At 32.7% G+C, this 21283-nt stretch overlaps 2 protein-coding genes across 3 annotated transcripts; one reads left to right on the plus strand and one right to left on the minus strand.

Annotated features, from left to right (window-relative positions):
- Nucleotides 1–4038: 4038 nt before the first annotated feature.
- Nucleotides 4039–14044, plus strand: LOC105647941 (membrane protein of ER body-like protein). 2 transcript variants are annotated; one of them, XM_037640090.2, is made up of 9 exons: nt 4039–4517; nt 5874–6011; nt 6522–7145; nt 8327–8503; nt 10369–10512; nt 11317–11736; nt 12297–12548; nt 13125–13186; nt 13442–14044. In XM_037640090.2, exons 1-9 carry the CDS (start codon nt 4241–4243, stop codon nt 13907–13909), a joined length of 2562 nt encoding a protein of 853 aa, XP_037496018.1. In that variant the 5' UTR covers nt 4039–4240; the 3' UTR covers nt 13910–14044. The 2 variants fall into 2 exon arrangements, with proteins under 2 accessions (XP_037496018.1, XP_012089553.1); XM_012234163.4 differs by lacking the exon at nt 5874–6011 and having other exon boundaries at nt 4161–4517.
- A 536-nt stretch (nt 14045–14580) lies between these two features.
- On the minus strand, nt 14581–20963 carry ATG13 (Autophagy-related protein 13). Its single transcript, XM_012234164.3, has 4 exons — nt 20538–20963; nt 18839–20336; nt 18555–18736; nt 14581–15402 (listed from the first exon to the last, which is right to left on the minus strand). The coding sequence occupies exons 2-4, from the start codon at nt 20213–20215 to the stop codon at nt 15090–15092; spliced, it is 1872 nt and encodes a 623-aa protein (XP_012089554.1). The 5' UTR covers nt 20216–20336; nt 20538–20963; the 3' UTR covers nt 14581–15089.
- Between the last annotated feature and the right edge of the window lie 320 nt (nt 20964–21283).

The raw sequence follows: 21283 nt of genomic DNA on the forward strand, positions 1-21283 counted from the left end.
AGAATAGTTGACATTTTATTGTAAAAAATTGAAAATGCCATTCCACTTTATCAGCCTGTGGGCTGTTATTCATTTGCTGTCATTAATGCGCATTAATTTAAAACAATAAATCCCGATCGACTTTGATCTGGTAGGAGAATAATTGACCAATATTATATAAATTTATTATTTTAATTTCATAAAATTTAAACATTTCATGAATTTACAAAAATTTTTTTTGGTTGAAAAAAAGTCGTTAACAATCTATAAATTTTTTTTTAATTTATTGAAGGCTTTTATGATCTAAAATAACACTGCGAGCTATACAATAAGAGGTAGCTCTCCCCTTAGTTCACCAAACTGGTAACAATAACTATGGTCAAGAGAACTCGAACTCATGACTTTTCACTTTTCGTATAATTTAGAAGACCAACCAGGCTACCGCCTTGTTGACATCTATAAAATTTTTTAGTTATAATTTGTTGTTGTTGTTTTAGTATTACTCTTACGTAATCATCTATACATTTTTAAGTTACTCTCTCTTTTTCTAAATATTTGTCATATTTGAAATTTCATATTTCATAGGAGACTATTAAATTTGTCTATCACAATAAATTATCGAATAAATTGATTATATTACCCAATATTTAATATATCCAAATACCAAATTACTTAGAAATTAAAACAATAATTATTGGTCATATACGAATGGTAAATATAGAAAAAAAAATTATTACTCATTGAAATTACAAAGGTAATAAATATTTTAAAATATAATAATTTCTCAAATATCATAAGTATTTAGGGGAGGTAGTATTTTAATTCTTGTTTTTTGCATTAAGTTTTTTTTTTTTTTTTTTTTTTTTTGAAAACAGCATTAAGTTATTTTATTTATACTACATGTTATAAGTTTTCATACTAGTAGTATTATTTATTTTATTCTATGCACTCACTTTAATGTAATTGGACTATAGTAAAAACAAGTTAGCTAATTACTTATTTATCCCTCAGCTATCAGACATTAATTTTTGATAAGCTATTAAATTTTATTTTATTTTAAACCAAATGAGCTATATTATATATAACTAATTAAATACTCACTTATAAATTTTTAAATTATATTATTTTATTTATTATTCTACTCTAAAGAGTTATTCTTCTGAGAATAACAAATGTGCTTAGTTGGAATCCCACGAGCACAAAGTATCTTGAATTTTTTAAGAATTTAAAATTGATTTCCTTTCTGTAGCGAACAGTAAAACATTTTTAATTATTCAAATTTACAAAAACATACCTCTTCAACTAAGTCTAACATGATTAGTCTCTATTTTTTTTTCTTTAAATAGAGGAAATTAAGAATTTTTCAGTTTTTATTTTCTTTGGATGAGTAAGAATATTTAACTAAAATTTTCAATTTTTGGTTATATGACAAAAAAATTTTGCTAATATAACAAAAATTATTAAAATAAGAGTAAGTTTGTGCATAGTTTTGCAATAAATGAATAAATATTGAGTTAAAATTGAATAAAAAGAAAATTTGAAAATAAAATTTTCAATTCTGTTTAATTAATTGAGCTTTTTAAATTTTTGAATAGTGTAATTCAAAATATGTGCGTCAAATAAATTTTGTTAGTGTATATTTGGTTTTGTTTAAATTGAATAAGGGTTATACCTATTATATAATTTAAATTAGGGTAAAGAATTGTTTAATCTCTCAAATTTGATCATAATTGAAACTTAATATTTCTTATTTTGTTAGTACACTTATTTTTTTAATACACTGATTTCAGCTTTGGGTCGAGCTATTTTTCCGGAGGATCTATCCTACGCTATCTTTACCGCAATAGAGTTTAACCATCAAGTTTAGAATGGATCAATGTGGTTAGTATTTAGTCATTCGTCAAAAATATTTTTTTCCTTTAAAAAAGAAATTAATGATTATTTAATAATAGATATGAGGAACTAAATTGTAATGCTATACTAAATATGAAGATTAAAGAGTAAAATATTGTACGGTACTTAATTCTTAAAATGATACTTTTTGGATATAATAAATGTTTTAACGGGAGTAAATATAGACTAACCAGTATAAAAAACAAATGTTTTAGACTTTTTTGTTTATTAAAATTTTCAACTTCATCTTTGAGTTGTCTATATTCCTCCATTGTATGTCTGTAGTCATCATAAAATTTATAGAACTTGCTTCAATCCCCAGTGATAGTAGATATTTTATCTATCTTTTTGTAGATACTTGATAGGAATTTGAGATTGTTGAATCCAAAGGAGGATTCTTCTTCTTGAATCGTTAAAAGGGTATCACGTTAATTGTCTTTTGAGCTAATCATCTATGCATTGAGCTCTGGTCCTATTAGGTTTATGTTAAGATTCTTGAGATGATATGACATCATCAAATCGAACGTCTTTTTAAACTCGCTTTATGAACTATTTTTTTGGAGGTGTTTTGAACAATGATTCAGTAAATTTGATATTTCTGGTTGCTATTCTTATAGCTTCACGAGCTATTTTATAATTCAAAATTTTCACGTGATTTTCTTCATTGTTAAAGTGCATTATATCCTGTCTTAAGCTCTCGTTATAGCTCTATTTCATCTCTTGAAAGTCAAAGGATAACTTTTAGGAGGATTGGATGCTGTAAATTGATTCTAAAAAATTTGAGTTAGCTCTCTAAAATTATAAGTTGATTTTGAGTTAGCTCTCTAAAATTATAATTTAATCCTGCTTCTAAGCTCTGATTTTTGCATAGTTGACTAGAGACTTGCCTCGTAACTCAATTGGGTGCTGAGTCATGATTACTTGTTTGAGTGAGCCAATTAGCTCATGCCAATTTGAAATCTTTTATACTATTCGGTAACCGTTGTTATTATAAATCAAGTCTTTCAACTCAACAACTAATTAAATTGTGAACCTTCTATATTCCTATATCAGGAAAATATTATAAGGGTAACATAAAAAAAGCGGTTTAACCATAGTGAATATGTTTTCTTTATTCATGTGAAGTTAAGCTAGACCTATTTTTATAGGATAAAAACTATTCTTTTTGTCCATTTTTGTCTTATAAGGTTTTTTCAAAATAAATAAAGAAATAATTAAATCACCTAAATTACCGTAAAATATTTCTTAATTTCCCTAAATAACCTTTGGTCTTACCTAATTACTCCATATCAATAATTATCTCTTCTTACTAAAAATTAAGAGGGAGGAAGGAAAATATGACAAAATGAATTTTAGGAAATGCAGATAATAGTGATTATGTTTACTAGAGCTGACAAGATTAATTTTTTTTTCTAAGCAAATTGTAAAAGTTTAATAAACATTCGGATCCTCTTTGGCAGGGTAATTTGAAAGTTTATATTATACATTATCCGAATGAAGTGAATCTTATTTTAAGCCATATACCAAATTAGGAGTGTTATGTATGTAAAAAATAACTGATTGGAAAGTTTTTTTTGACTGTTAAACACTTGATTGGAAAATTTATCCATTGAAATGTCACAATAATAAAAATTAAAAAGTTCAGGTATCAACTATGTAATTAACCTTTTTTAATTTTTTTTTTCAAAAGAATCAACTCTTTTTAATGATAGTGATAAAACCAAAGCAGTCAAAATAAGGTGTAAGAGACAATTATGGAAACTGTAGATTGCTTGATTTTCAATATGAGAATAATAGTTGGAATGACATTACCCCAAAGAGACACGTTTTCATATAGGAAAAATATAGCTGTTGCCTATTGGGAGAGAAAATGTGAGTCATCTCCTAATATCTTGTCATATATCTTCATATAACATTACAGATTAGTCATTAATATAAATAGTTGTCCATCGACTAATAATCAAAATTATCTTAACATAATTTTAGATTTAATGAAAAATAAATTTCTTCTAGAATAAGACGGAGCTGACAGCATATTAATCTATATTTAATTATTTAACCGATGAGAATGAATTTTCACTTGGCACTAAAGCGTACTTATGTGCTATAGTAATTAGTCTTTTTGTGCATAAAAAAAATTTGTTGACAACTATGGATTTATTTTCTAATTTGCGACTTCAAGACTTTAGACCTTGGAGAGAGAGAAAAACAGAAAAACAGACAAAGAAGTTGTAACTCGCCATAAATGTGAAGCTACCTTTTCCTTCCTTGGGAGTTGAATTGAGACAGAAGGCTGAGGAGGATAAGTAGAAAAGCTCTTACTCCTTCTCTCACGCTCTCTCTCTCTCTCTCTCTCTGTACTTTAGGAATGGAAACTGATCACCATATTTTGGTGTTGGAGGAGGAAGAGGAAGTGGAGGAGGAGGCTGCTTTGCAAGGCAGGCAATCAGGACGGCGCAGCAACATTGCCTCCTCCACTGTCATTTCTAGCAATGGAAATGGCAATAGCTACGTGGTTCCTTCTCCGAGTAGCAATAGTGATGGAATTACGACTGCAAATGGAATTGGATATGAATCTCCTAGTAAAGACATTGAGGACGATAATAAATTGCATATTAGTAGCGTTTACTTCGACCAAAGTGATGGTATTATTCTATTCTCCACTTTCCAATTCTGCTGTATTCCTTCATTGCATTTGTTGTTCTCTGTTCTTAATTTTTGATTTACTGATTTCTTAATCAATTGCCTTGCGTTCTCTTTTAGAACTTGTTTATACATCTAAGGAGAGTTTTACTCTTATCATATGTCATCTATTGTTAGCCAACTCGAATCTATGTTGAAAATAAGTCTTAATCTACTTAAGAAAATTTGCCAGGAGCATGTGAGTGTGAGTGATCGATTTCTTGTTTTGGAGATCAAGGTAGGTTCGGTTCACCGGATGTCTTGCTATTTTTCATACTGTATGCTGCAGTTCTGTTACTTCATGTGGAATGGTGTTTCTGAATCATTTCTACTTGGAACATGCGAAATAGAAGCATTGATAAGTATTAGTTCAGTTCTCATAACAAGTTCAACTTTGATACTTTTAATGGAGTAGTAAAAGGTGTATGTGTGTGTGTGACCTCGATTTCACATGTTCAGTTTGCCTACGCGCACCATCTGATGGACCATAGCGTTTCCATGTCTCACTTTGTTCACCAGCTGAATTACGTTGCTGAGTTGCCACCAAAATGTATTTTTAGATTTCTAGCTGATTTCAGGATTTTCTAATTTTAGTTTTATGACGGTCAAAATTTTCTTGTGTCTCACAACATTTTGGCTTCACCTTTGTGCACTTTCTGTAATAATAGTAGCTGATTGAGTTACTATCTGATTGATTTGCTATGAAATTGAAAAAAAAAAAAAATACACTGTTCTATCCAATAAAGAATCCATTTCTTTATGCAACAGAAAAATCATTGAAATTCGTTTCCTTTACCTATAGAGCTCATGTCAAGGAGGGACTTAGCATATTTTCCTGTATGGCTAGTTGTTATATCATTCCAACAGTCTCTGAAGGTTCTCAGTAAAATTTGATGTATGTTAATTCCCAAGACCTGCTTTCATCATGATCACAAACTTTGGTTGGTTGTATAAAGAACTGAAGCTATTAGCAAAATTGATTTTGTTCCACAAACTCTAATTGGTTAAACTTTAAACCCACAGTTGTACTTTGAGTTTGGATGATGTCTGTAAACCTGGTCATCCTGGTTCCAGTTTTAGGATAGAGATTCATTCCAGATGTGAGATCTGCCAAGTAAGGTTATATCTCGGTTAGTTCCCTTAAATTTTTACTGAATCCTAAAGAAAGAAGAAAAAGGAAACCTAAGTCTCATATTAACCAATCGTGAGACTCTCAACTCAAAATTGTGACTAGTTTTCTTATTTATGTTTTATGCGTAATCTGTAGGATTTGGTGTTTTGGCAAATCTTTTGTTACTTTTCCTTGTTTTTGACTGAAGGAATATGGAAATGTTGCCACTGCAATTGGACCTACTGCATGGGAAGTCCGTTGATTGATCTTAATCAGAATCTTAAAGGGTATTTGCACATGCCAATCTTAGATCAGCAGCGACCAAGTTTCAATTTTGAAACTAAAGGTCAGTAGATGCCAAGATTTCTTGGCTGAATGCTAGCAGTTACTGTTAGTGAAAATGCAATTTGCATTGCCCTTAAATTGTGAACAGTCAACCGTCGTAAATTTGTCCACACTATATTGTGAGAAACTAGTCTCTTATCCATGTGGACTAGAGGTAGTGTAAAAGTTAGTAGCCTTCTGTCAGCAGCGTAGCTCTTCTCAGATGGTACACTTGTTTTTTAAATTGCATTAACTGGAAGAATTTCAAATATCTCATTTCTAAATACCAAAATTTTGGATGCCAATTTCTGATTCATGAAGTATATCAAGTATAAGATTATTGTAGGTGCTTGTTGAAAATGAAACTGTTAAGTATGCGATGTTTACTGATATTTCTTTACTGCAAATTTGTAACATTGATATAATCCTCTAATATTCTTCAGATGGATTTCGTACATGTACAATCAACAAAAATCTTGTTTTCTTGTTCCTTGCTTCAAAAATTAAAGGTTTAGCGGCTACTTGGTTGCAGGTACTGAATCTGTTGATGGGGTTTCTCAAATGAAGAATGGTAATTTTCTAAGTTCTGCTTTTATTATGAATTCCAAAGATGTTGACGTCCATGCAAATGTGGAGATTCAGAAAAGCCTCGTTGAGGAAATGAACAATCAATACAGTGAAAATTTAGATGATAAAGGATTATCTGATTCAGGTTTAAAACCTTTAGAGGAGCCACATGATGAACAAAAAATAAAATTGAACTCTTTTAACAATGGAACTGGACTAGTAGATGACTTAATAGAAGAAACTGACCAGGAAGTGACAGAATTTGATGTTGAGAGAGTGTTAGAGAAGCAAAATACTCATGATTTGTACTGCCCAAACTGTAATTCTTGTATTACTAGACGAGTTATCCTCCGTAGAAGAAAACAAAAAATTCGAAGTTTACGTCGTAAACCAAAGCACAATAAAGTGGACACAGTTTTGTGCTCTGATTTGGATGCCAATTCTACCAATTCAGTCAATGTGCAAGTTCATGACTCAGTTAACCTTCATCCAAGAGGTAGTCCTGAGGGTACAGCCAATGATTACAATGGAGACAGGGAACCAGAGATATTCAGATGCTTATCATGCTTCAGCTTTTTCATACCTACAGGTACTGATGTTATCCTTCTTGTGTAAAGAACTCTGCCTTATGTTTAATCTTCTTAATATCTTAGCAATAGCAGCTATTTTTAAGGACGGTGAATGTCTGCATTCCTCAAGATTTTTAGAGATTTTCAACATCAAATAAGCAAGCCTATCAATGTGGGATTATTGTTATTCCTATGTTAAAAAGTATCACATCTAATTTCTTGTCATCTAACTTTATCTTCACATTAATTGTTGTCAAATCGTATTATTTGCTCTTGTAAGAGGACTTTAGAGGGTTCTGCAAACAATTTTGCTTGGTTGGCAATATGGAAGTTGGAGAATCAACTCAACTAAACAAAATATCCCAAATTAGTTGGGGTCAACCATATGAACTTTTTTTTCTTTCATTCCACTTGATTTAGGGCTGCCAAAAGTCTCTGCCACTATTCCCAACATCATTCTAGTACCTTTCATTTTCTTTTTCTCTTCCAACTTCAATATCCTCAACCTTCTATATGGGTATATTTGCTACCATATGATGCTTGTGTCCAAATCATTTCAATCTCCTTTCTCGCAACTTTCCTTAGGTGCCACATCACCTTCCTACAAATGCTTACATTCATTATTGTTCACATCACCGTCCATTTTGTAACATTAATATTGCATGCCTATAAGTGCATTACTTGTAACTATTTTCTTTCTTTATACGATATTATGATCCTCATTCTTCATAGAATTTGCCACTCATCTTCGTTTAGTTAATATTAGACAACATTCCTCATGTAATGCATCATATTGAAATTTTCCATTCAAAATAAGTTTTTACTTCTTGAACTTGGACCTTGGACATGACAAGTAGCTAAGTGGACCAAATGTTCTGCCCTTAGGCTTTTTATTAATTGAATCATGCTTAACATTTAATCTTTCAATGGCCTCCATTTCTTGTTTTCTGGTTCACACTTCAAAAGGAATACAAAAAACAATGAACTTGTTAGTAACCAAAGATTCCTTTCCTTCTCTCTCATTTTGTTTTTTGTTTTTGTTTTCCCTTTTTTCCTTTGCGTATAAAATGAAGCTGTTCTACCAATTTGTTAATGCTTCAATATGCTTTCAGAATTGGAGTGCATTACTTTGCTTCCTAATTCAGAGTATTGCTTTATTCATCTACTTTGTGAAGCTTAACTATTTTGTCAAATTTGACAGGAGGTGGTTTTAAATTGTTTCGTCTTTTTGGAGGTAGCCCTGAAGATAAAAATGTGCAAAGTCTTCAAAGCCATGAAAATGAAAATGTTCAAAGTCTTCAAATGAAACATGCAACAGAGAGAAATTGGTTCTTTTCCATGTTTGCAGGATATAAAAATAACATGATTACTGAACCAGGTATGATTTGGCTTCCATCCATTGAAGATATACTTAATAACACAGTGATTATGTTTACACATCTTTCTGCTTTATGTTGTAATAATGTCCTTGCGGATTAGACCATTCTTTCTTCATGACATGGAGTTTCATGTCACCCAATATGGTCTAGTTAGTGAAAAATGCTAATCTTATTACTGAGATATTTAACATCTTGAAAAGTAATATTTAAAGGTTAACACAATGGATTCAAGGAAATACTTTAGATGATATGAAAGTAGATCATATGAAGGTGAAATATGAATTAGTTTCTGGAAAAACTATCAATACAGAGTGGGGGATAAAAGAAAGAAAGAAAGAGAAATATTATGAAACTCTTCTACTTAAAATGAGTTTTTAGCTTGCATACTCTCTTATCATTTGTTGTATGCATCTTTTCATCTGCATATAAGCCTTTGAAAAAAATAAAAAAGATGGTTAATTCAAGGTATCTACAATGCAAGTTATCTTTTACTTTGAAGCATTCTGTTATGGAGTTGCCGCATCTGCTGCTGTATTTAGTGTAATATTTACTTAGGGGGCATTTGGTTCTGCTGTTTCATGGAGCTGATAGTTGTTACACATACGACGTAGCACACCCAACAGCTACGTTGTATGTGTTTGGAAAGTTTCAGCTGCTGATAGCTCATGGAAGTCTCAATCAGCTGCAATTTTCATCAGCTAAGTTTTGGAGCTTTTTCATATCAGCTGGTAGCTGATTCCTATTTATATTACTTTGGACTTCATTAACCTCATAAAAGTAATTGCTAATAAATTGTTTTTTCAAATTGATATCTTTTTTATGATCATTTTATTTGTAGTTATTTAAAAATGATTTCTTTAAAATATTATTTTAAAATTTTTAATCATTATTTTATTAACATAATACATTAAAATAACATATTCACCTTAAATTTATATATATATATATATATATATATATATATATATATAGAGAATGAAGGATTTGGGGCTGGGGTTGATGATCTTAGGTCGAAGTACTTCTTGTCCCTCGATTTGTCTTCATATATATTATACATCATAATATAGAAAAACAATTACTCCTTTAATAGTCATTTTATATTTTAACAGCAACCACTACCAACGATTTACCAAACATGAATAGTAATCAGCTAACCGCTATCAGCAACTACTATCAGCTATCATCTGGTACAAACCGTTAAACCAAATGGGCCCTTAGTATTCCATTCTTTTGTTTTCCCATGTGTTGCTAAGAAGGTTAGAATCAGTTTCTTTATTGGTTGGTGGTGGTTGTACAAGTTCTTTATGGTAGTGGGAAGTTATTTTATTGTAGTGGGTAGTTATAAGTCTTTAGGTTCATTTAGTTGTTTAAAAGGTTGTGGAGTAATGACGATGTAAGCATAATTTTAAAAGAGATTGGAGTTTCTAAAACTCGGATCATAGAGTTATCTCAAACAGGTTCTAAGGATCAACTATTACAAAGTTGATGTACTAATGGTCCGTATAGGTATGTGGAATTATTATGTTACTTGAAGATTCTTGGCACAAGGCTGTGGGTAATTGGTCTAGATTGCCATGGGATTTTGGTCTATAAACCCTTGTCTTTATTACTCACATTATGTTCATGCTGTCGCGCCCAAGTGCTCTTTGTTTCATGTTCATGTCCGCCCCCTTACCTCAAAAAACTGAAGGACCTAATTTGGAGCATAACCCAAACACACTTTTCTTGATTCCGTTGTAAGCTTTGGAGCTGTTTTACTCCATTCCAAACAATTAGTATTAATAGTTCTTGAAATAGACTTTTCCACAGCAGGAAATGAGATATATCTAATCAGCTTGTCACTCCTTTTGCTCCTCCACTACAGCCTCAGTAAATGATTTGGGGAGTGCACACCAAGATGCTAGAAAGAAGGTTGCAAGTTCTTCAACAGGAGATAATACATATTTTGAAAATGCGTCAACCAGCATTGGAGAGAAACCAAAAAATGCAACTGAACAAGCTAATACAGGTATGAAAATTCTTTTTCCTGGTGCACATGTCCAGTTACATATGTAATATGCCTTGTTGGGTACTGGCCTGTTTAATGCTTAATCAAGTTTTCAGGAGATGACTCATACCATAAAGGAAATAATTTAATCATATGCCTATTACTATAATAAATGGCCATCAATTTATTTTCCAAGATTTACCATTTCTTGAAAAGACAAGTGGTTTTCCATTTACCTATTATTCAGGTTTCAGGAATGACCTAGCAGTTCAAGATTAATTGCCACCCTGCTAATCATCATCTCCAGAATGAGATCCTCATTTTTCCATTTCTCAATGTAATTTTATCCACCTTGTGGCTTGTGAGATTGTGAAGTGGCATTGACATGCACTTTTATCTTGATCCAAGGTTGTTTTGCATTTGCTGTTTCACATGTGTGTGTGTGTGTGTGTGTGTGTGTTTAAGCTGTGTCTATACATGCATGTCAATGTTTTCTAGTGTACGTTAATGCTTCCAAATTCTGGGGACTTGGTATTTATAACTGTTCTTATTAAAATTAATATCAAATCCAGCTTTTTTGCATTTTTGTTGTCAATAAATTTACCAATCTGTCTGTGTGCTCCTTTAATATTTATGAGAGTAGATATTTTCTTTGGAATTTGATATTGTATGAGATTGAACTGGGGTGTAGTTAAGGTACTTCCACTCATCTCTCAGATGACTGGCAAAATGCATTGCAGCATTGCACATTTTTTTACAATTGGTATGCATGGAACAATACCATAATGCATGCTGTTAAACATTTTAACTGATAATGTTTTACAGACATTGTAGATCAACATAAGAAAGGTCATTTAGCAACTCGCATTCCAGGGATCAGTATTAATGCTGGAGAACCTGCTGAAGATGCCTCGTTGGGACCTCTGCAGGGTGAAGTGAATCCTAAAATGGCTTCATCGTACAAGTCTTTAATACCTGAGCATTCACAGCTAGAGATAGACAGGAAAATCAACATAGCTATGCCAGAAGAACGACCTGTTCAAAATGATCAAGCCTCAGTAGTACTAGGCGCTCCCTTGCCCTCACAATTGCATGGTAAAGGAGAAATTCTAAATGATTCAGCAGTTGTACACCATGAATCTAGAAAAGATGCTATGTCTTCTTCAATCCAAGAAACTTTAGTTCTTGAAAAACGGAAAATTGGTGTTGGAGAGACAGTATTTGGTTCTGCAGAAAAGAACACAGGTATGTACAAAATTGCAGGGTCTTGCATGAAAGTGACCATCTAGAATCTTTCTAGTGGCAGACAAAATGATTTCAAAATGTGAATCTTCTTTCTTAGATACGGTTGTCTCTTTAAATTATCAATGCCTCTGGCTGATTCGCACACTTAATGAAATCTTTTTAAGCTACTTATGAACTTATATTACATGACGAGCCAGTCATAATGTTCATATGTATTAGGCATATGATTCATATTTCCATTCCACATACTTCATACTTGATAAATGACTGATGAAAATATAGTCATCTCCATCTTCATTTGAATTGTAGTGATGCTTCATAATTAGGAATGTAACTTGATCCTTGTGAAATTTCATGCCTAGGATACACGAAAGTTTAATGCTATCATGTTGTCAAATAATCTCGTGACTATGATAACAATCTCAGATTGTTTGCCATTGTGCAATCTAGTTATTAATTATTCTAATGCTTCCTTCTAGCAATCTTTTATATGTGTATGTAGATATGTGGCGTCGGGCTTCTTAGTTGTTAGATTGATTTGACATGACCATATGATGCAGGGAGTGATGTGATAGTTATTGTTGAAACAAAAGAACTGGAACCTGCAACAGCTTCTCTGGGGGCACAAAATATTGATGATCGAACTGAAGCCACAAGCTTGCTAGAAACTGGGACTCAGACATATGTCAGAGAGCAAATTGGTACTGGACTTACTGTGGATATCTTGAAAAGCATTGTTTATGGTGGTTTAATAGAATCCATCACAAGTCTAGGCATTGTGTCGTCTGCAGCTGCTGCTGGTTCTGCTACATGTAAGCATTATTTTGCTTTAACTGGATGCTACTCTACAGTAAATAACAAATTAACTAAACAGTATTATCTAGTTTTATTAGGTTCAACTATATTATTATCTTATGGTATGTGAGACACTTCAATGCGCTTCGCTAAGGTATTGGGTCATAAACGACTATAGATGTTCATATTTCTTATATGTGAAACATTGTAGTTAAAGTTTCAAAACCTTGCCAAATTTGGCTAATGACTGATGTGTTTATACATCTACATGTCTTCTAAGATAAGAAAACTCTTTTTACTACGAAACCTCGTGCTTTTCATTGGATTCCATAAAATAAAAATTTAAATTATAATCACTTCATGCTATTTTACTGGATGACATATGAATTAAGATTCGGCTAATTCCAGCTTCCTGAGATGCTATCCTTTCATTTACAGTAAAAATAATTTGCTTCTATTTATATATATATATATATATATATATATATATATAAATCATATATGTATATATATTTAAAAATCCCCTCTTTTGTATTTTTGAAGTAATTTAAATGCATAGCGACATGAAACTTTGTTGACCTTTGATTCCGCAGTAAACATTTTAGCTCTGGGATTGGCGAATGTGATTGGAGGACTTTTCATCATTGGTCACAATGTGAGTGATATTTCCATGTCTTCACTTCTGAAATCAGCAATACATGTAACAGTTCTGTGTTGATCAATTTTATAAAGAATCATTATAATATAATATTAACAATTAAAAGGCAAATGTTAAGCGGCATTGACAAAAAGAGTTGGACCTTTGCTTTATCTTACACTTGATATCATGATAGGTATAATTAAAATGCAGCATGTTCCTTTCATGTTCATTTTATTGCAATTTAAACTTGAAGAACTATGATATTTACAGCTTCTGGAGCTAAAAAATGATACCTCTGGCGGGACTTCTGATCAAATGTACGAACCCAAGGACCGGTACCATGAAACATTAGGACGGCGAGAGAATTTTTTACTTCATGCAACAGTAGTTATTATATCATTCCTCATTTTCGGGATGTTGCCTCCTGTCATATATGGATTCTCATTTCATAAGAGTGATAATAAAGATCTCAAGCTTGCAGTGGTTGGAGGTGCTTCGCTTATATGTATTATGTTACTTGCTATTGGAAAGGCTCATGTTCGGCGACGACCAAAATCTTATATAAGCACTGTGCTCTATCATGTGGTGATTGGAGTCATGGCGTCTGGCGCTTGTTATATAGCAGGCGACCTAATTGGTAAGTTGCTGGAGAAAACTGGTTGGTCTGGTTCGAGTTTATCGGTTGCCATGACTTTTCCTGAGACAAAACCAATTGACCGAACATGGGCATCTTATTAGAGAAGGTGAAGCAAGTTGAGTTGTTCATTGTGCTTTTAAACAGTATTGTCATCGAGCCACTGGCAATATAACGTTTTTTTTTTTTTTTATTTATAATGTTCTTTTCAAATAATGGGAAGATTAAATTTTGCTCCATTCTGTTTGTCTTTTTCTTTTCCTCTCCTTTTGAAGTCTTTGCGCACATTTTAATACATTTTATAATCTCGGAGCGTAGACAGGGTTATACAAGTTACTGCCAAACTCTTGAGATGACAATTAGCTATAGGAATTTCCAATTTAAAATTTATGTAATTAAACGAGTTAGTTTTAAATTGAAAAATCTAAATAAATTAGTTTTTACGAACCTAAAATTATAAAATTCGAAAACATCCGTACAAATGGGCAGCTTTTATATGTGCCTTCATTTTTTTTTTTTTTTTTTTTTTTAAACTTTTTCAATGTGAAATAAAATAATAAAGGAAGAAGAAAAGTTCAACCTAACTTTGCCTTGTTATTCTCAGTAGCAGATTTTGAGTTTAAAAATTGTAATATATATATATATATATATATATATATATATATATATCTCATAGGTTAACGGGTCATAGGTTATTACAACATATACCAAACAGGTACTAAATTTATCTCCAGTAATAATTTTCAACCATAAGGGAAATAAAAGCTTTAAGTCGTTTACAAAACAAGCTCTATATTAAACATAGTTTGTGAAATTGCAAACATGGTACAGCTCTCACCCAGTTTTTGAATGAGCCCACCAGTGCACATTACAGATAGAAAGAATACATCAGCAGCCACTAAAATCTATGGATAAATTTAGATAACAAATTTTCAATCACAATATGTACATAATTGTTAAATATCTAAACAAAATTGTCTGTCAGGATATTTATAGATCAGCTGAGTTGTGGTTCTCTTATAACAAACACAGATAAGTACAGTATTCCACATCATCTACAATATTGCCCTTTGTAACTCTGGCCTGTCTATCATAAAACATGAACCCACAAAAAGTAGCTGCTGTTAAGCTTCTTCTTCACTGAATATCCGAGTTCCGCTCTTAAATACTAGTAGATCTTTCATTTGTGTATAACTCCGAAGCTTCTTTGATAACGAACACGGGTTAGTATGGTGTCCAACATCATCTATATTGCCCCTGTAAATCCATAAAAAGTAGCTGTGGTTATGCTTCTTCTTTACTGAAGATCCGAGTTCCACTCTTAGATAGCAGTAGATCTTTCATTTCTCTATAGCTCCTAAGCTCTTCTAGTCCATCTGCTATCTTTCGAGGCATAAAGAATCCAGAAGCTGTGGCAATCCCTTCATCTAAGTCAGTCCTCATAGAATGGGATGAGTAACAACTTGGATCTTGACGCAGAGGAGGTGCTGTTCTCAGCATGCGCACAAGAACACCAACTGCAGCATCTTGAGATTTTTTGCCCATTAGCACAGATTGTGGGGTGAACCCCGAATTCCTATTCCCATCAAAGTTTTGACTGCATACCAGAAAAGAAAATGCTAGATCATGATTATGATGATGATTATGATAACAAAATAGAACAATATGAATTATAAACAGGAAGCAAAAGTTTATGGAGTCAGAACATTAAGCTTCAAGGTGAAATATCCTGCCTCCAGCCTCCTTATTTATTATTAGGTTCCTCAAAGGCTCAAACAAATGAAATTGCAATCAATTGAATTCACATTACAATGGAAAAAGAACTTGAAAATAGTTCCATCATGTTAATTTAAAAGATAACCAAGACATGAGACACATGCCATAGTTCGAGTTTATCTCTTTATGTTATATGAGAGCCATAATTTGACATTTCCATAGTTCAAGTTTCAATGAAACAAACAAGCTATAGAATTCAAAAAGAACCAAAAACCAAAAAAAAAAAAAAATGAGGGAAGAAAAAGAATTAATGAATTCTGAACATTTTATGCACGCAAAAGTTCATGCCGATACGAAGTTATTTACAAGAAATTGTCAATGCTGATCAACCTTGGAATCCTAAAGTGAAAATGAGTATAATTCTCATGTCGATGATGCTAACTCTTAAAAGATTGAGGCTTCAAAAATAATAACATTAAGATTGGATCACGCTACTCAAACAAGAAAACCTACCAGAAACAAGTGAGAAAGTAATGAGCATGCAATGGCTATATAACCAATAAAAAGAGAGCAAAGCTGAATATTGGCAAAGCCCAGAATTTTTTGAAGAATGGCCCGACAGGTTATCCATGAGAATAGCTACTTTTTATGAGGTACCGGCAGCTAATTAGGCTAAAGCATTACCACTTGCATTGACAAAAGGAAAATACAAATGTATGGGAACTTTTGAGATTTTCAGATTTTATTCAGAGGTTAATAGATTTTTTACTATGCATGCAGTCAACCTACTAAATTTTGGTTTTCTTTAGGTTTTCATTGGGGTCTTGACTATCCTTGACTCTGTCCTTGGCATAACACTATTTTGCGCTTGCAAGATATGGTAATTGGACTTCCATCTCCGCTGATCATTTTAAATCTGTTTGGAATTTGAATGTTGAGATTGATGCAATAGATTTAGCTAAACCAAGCGGCATATTGAGATTCACCAAAACAAAAGCATTCTTGTCCAAAATTCTGAGATAGTTTAAGAAAATATAGTTCAATTACAAGCTCCGAGAACTTTTCAGTGTTTTCAATGATGAAACGCAAGATTCCTTCAGGGACTTGATCAGAAAGGTATAATAAGGATAAGAAAAGAATCCATCAGTGGTATTGTTCACATATGCTACCTAACAACCCCAAGTTTATCACATTTTTTCCAATGCGGAAAAATCCCGCACATTGTAGAGATCATCTTGTTATCAAGTACTATAATAACTTTCTATTAAACCCTGCAATAAGTTTCTTAATACTGACAATTGTTGCCACAACCTTCACCTAGAAAAATTATGATTTTGAAAGTGAGGGAGTAAACAAGTAAGAAATAAGACTCAGTTTATGGAAACAAACACAAAAAAAAAAAAAAAAAAAAAAAAAAAAAAAAAAAAAAAAAAAAAAAAATCCTGTTTTCATCACCCTACAATTGAAGAATATGAACTTGAAATGAAGAAAGACTCAAATAGGACAGAACAAGGAAATACACGGACAAATTTTGACAATTTTAGGAAGTCAATCTCTATAGTTTGGCAAATATTGATAGAAAGGCAACTTAATCTATCTGTACATTCTTCTTCTCTACCACATACTATGTAGATGATATACATTTTGCTTCAACACACATTATATTTTCTCTGAATATAACAAAAATTTGAAAATCCAAGAATTAGCCATCTGTTGATTTCAGAATAATCATAGAATTTCAAAATCCACTATATAAAATCAATATGAGAGCTCCTTATTTGGAAAATATGATCGATTGAGAAGATACAAGAAGTCATGATTTTTTACTTTGATTCAAACAATTAATTCGAAAAGGGCCAACAACCAAAAAAAGAACCGAAACCTTTTCAAAAGGATGTAATTGTACTCTAGCCTTCCGAATAGACTATTTTTACCCTAACCTTTAAAGACTCGTTGCATTTATACGCACTAGATCAAACTTACACCTTTTTTTTTTTTTTTTTTTTTTTTTTTTTTTTTTTTTTTTTTTGCAATTGATGAAGAGTTATGCTAGATTTAGTTTGAAAGTCAATGGTAGGAGAAAAAAAAAAAGATAGGTACAATAGGTTACTTTTCATTTTAATTATGATGAAATGAAATGGTATAAATTATGAGGAATTATAAATGTTACAATAAAATGGCGATTTTTGGAAGGTCTCATACAACTGAAATTTTCTTGAAAAGCTTTTTCTTTTTTCCCCTTTTATTTTCAGCCATTAGGCCACTTGAAACTGATGGCTGCAGTTTCAGCCTTGCAGAGCAAACATACAAAAGCTTTGGTGATCTAGATAAAATCTAGCAAAAAAGTCAAAGTAGAACACAAAAAAATGACTACAAATTGGCGTCACCAACATGAAGCAAATTCCAGATATGAATGATGAGTCAAGATAGAAAGTGCAACAATTAATGATTTCTGAGAAAATTGAATGAAAAATGCCTTTCTGAATGGTTTGAGTTGGAAGAAAGTCATTTGAAATACAATGCCATGATAAAAATTTGAATATAAATGGCAGCAGACTAATGATAGTGACTTATAGAAAGGCACGGAGGAACGAATTGATTGATGATAAAGATTTTCTCTTTTTTTTTTTTTTAAATTCTAATCTTTCATCCACACAGGTAAAGTTCAAGGATAATATTTTCTTTTTCTCCATATAAGTTGTCTTTCCGTATGTCTGTTCCTTTGTCTGTTGCTGCAAGAGCAGTGCAATATCACTCAAGACCTATGATCTCCACCCAAACTCCCACCAACCCAACTACCTGAGCTGAGCATGCAGCAAAGGTTTTGCATGCATTCTAGTAAAACAGTAGCAAGCGTATAAAGAGATTCAAAAGGAAATACCCAATCAATGCAGTAGAGCTCTTTACTAGCAGAGCATGCTGGCATCAATATCACCAATAGGTATTTAGTCAACCAATAACTTCATTATACTCAGTCAGACAATATAAGATTTACCTGATTGATACAAAGAAAAATGATGGAAATGTAAGTACCTGGTAGGTGAATCTGATGTATCAACGTCATCAACATCAAAAGGACATGAAAAGTCACCATCATCCAAGTCATCCTGGAAAGATAATCTACTAGAACTTCTAGAAAATCCGATTCGTGGTGATCCACTCGAAGATAACAATCCTGAGAAGCGCCCTGAATCATCTTTGGCATCTTTGAGAATCTATAAATAATTAAAAATGTCTTATGAACGAGCATAAAATAAGATGATTGAAGTTTATGAGTACAAAACATCATAAAGCAAGGTGAAAAAGACGATGGCTACCTTATGACCAGAATAATGATTTGTTATGCCAGAGTTTAACTCTCCAGCCCTTAAAGCTTCTAATCTCTTGATTGAATGTATTCCAGATGGAGACTCCTGGGATGAAAGATCATGCCTTGTGCTCCTAGGAGATAATGGTGGAAGTGAACTTTTACTTGGGTCAGAAAAGTTTGGAGAAGTGTATCTAGAACTTCTGCCAGTCATTGGAAGGGGGATAGTAACAGGGGCAGTTTCTGAAGTATTATGAGTCTGCACACGATTAATATTGGGGAAGTATGTCGGGGTGGACGGGGACATAGATGGCGAGAATGGAGGTGACAGCTGATACTCATCATAAACAGTAGCTTTCTGATGAGTTGGTGGTCTAAAGCTCTGAACTCTATAACCATGAGTATCTGCAGGAGGAGATGGAAAATCATATGGCATGGTAGATGCACGATATGCAGGAGGAGATCCACCAAAGGGTTGGTTCACCGTAAAAGGAGCACCTCTGTGGAAGCCACTTGTCCAGCTATGTGGACGTTGGAAAGGAGTAGAATTGGGTGGCCGTAATCCTCTTAACGGAAAGGATGTAGCACGAATTCCTTTCTCTGAAGAAGGAAAAGACCTGAGAGGGTCGGTGGTAGGGCTACCAACATAATCTGTTATGATCTTTGGCGGGAATGTTGCCATAGTCTCAAGGTTAAAATCAGATAGTGATGGACGATAAGTCACCAATATAGAAAGGTGGCCAGGAAGGGCATCTACAGGAACAAAACTGTATTCTTTCATTGTTTCCCCCTCTAACCTAGAAAATGGTTCACAAAGTGAAGAAACCTTATAGATGATATCAAAATTACATGTTTGAGTAGATGAGCTTAGTTGCCGAAAAATCCGATAAGCTGGAAAAAGCCTCATTTGTGAATAAAGAGAACGTAAAAGTATGATTGACTTCTTATATGTCTTCTTATAAGAGGCAGAACTTTCCACAGCTTGGGGAGCCATAACGCGGAGGGTCTTATACTGAACTATCCACCTTTCTATAACTGTTTCAACAGTTTTCCCCTCAGATGAAGAAGTGTACAGATTGTCCACTGATGAAGAATTAGCCCCTCCATGAACAAGTATTATGTCGATTATCATTGGGTCCATTAGATTTCTTTGCCAGAAGTTCAAGTTATCTAAAGGTGGTGGACGATCTCCTAAAACTAAATTGAACCATTTGTCACTCTTTCTAACCCCAGAACTGGATTGACTTTGAAAGTCAAGATTACGATCATGCTGATGAAAAGAAGGAATTCTAGAGTCCAAAATGATGTGCAAGCTCTTCAATAGAAACTGAGAGACAATTTGCTCCAGTTTCCCGGATTCCGTATGAGAATTACTATGCAAGTCCATAGTTCAAATTATATGATCAATCCATACCAAATTCAAATGATGAAAATCAGGTAAACAAAAAGATCAACCCATGGACATATATATGATGGTGTAGTTGCAGAGGCCATGAGAAAGGCAGCCCCTAAAAGTAAGAGCAAAATCAGAGACCCAATAAACAATTCCCAGATCAAGAAATAAAGCAGATCAAAATCGAAAACTTGAAAGACATGAATTAATTTATAAAAGACAAACACCCACATAACAATAATAATAATAATAATAATAATAATAATAATAAAAGAGATCAAGCAACTAAAAACAAAAATTTTCCAAGAAAACTTACAGTGAAAAGGGCGAAAAAAGAAGAGACGATGATGGAAGTGAATTCAAGCAAGGCCAAATAGCGAGAGACGTGAAACGATCAAACACAGCAACAGTGGTTGATCTACCAATTCCAGATTGATTGCGTAAAGCAAAAAGAGAGATTAGAGTCTCTCTGTCTGTTTGATTGGATTAATTAGTTGTAAAGTGAAGGATAGAAACAACAGAATGAAGAGGTTTCCTTCCAGTTTGAGCATCAAATGATAACAGCAAACAACAACTCCTCCACTCTCCCATTGATCTCCTCATACCCAAACTCTCTCTCGCCTATAATTGGATTATTACACTCTTTTTATAAACATTATTTACCCTATTCCTCATAGATAATAGTTTTTTTTTTTTTTTTTTTGACACTTCATAGATATTCATAATCATAGATAGATCTATTATTAATTTATTATTATTATTATTATTATATTAAAGATGTTAAAATGTTTGGTAATCAATGGAACGGCGACATCTTTATCCTTTTTGTTGTTCCCATTTCATTTGTCAAGAGGAGAAATTATTATTTAGTATCTTTATTATGGAAAAATATATTAATTGTTGTCTATATTTTTAAAAATTATTATTATTTTTTTTTAATTTAGAGCCTATTGTCAAAGTGAAATCTCCACAGCCTAGCGAAGCATAGTTAGTCTCAAACATGGGAAAAAAAAGGGAAGGGTTGTAGAAGGTCGATGACCAACTTAAAGTCAATCAAACACA

This window comes from Jatropha curcas, chromosome 5 (genome assembly GCF_041381405.1).
Source record: "Jatropha curcas cultivar XTBG-Jc1 chromosome 5, XTBG_Jcur_1.0, whole genome shotgun sequence".
Lineage (NCBI taxonomy): Eukaryota > Viridiplantae > Streptophyta > Magnoliopsida > Malpighiales > Euphorbiaceae > Jatropha > Jatropha curcas.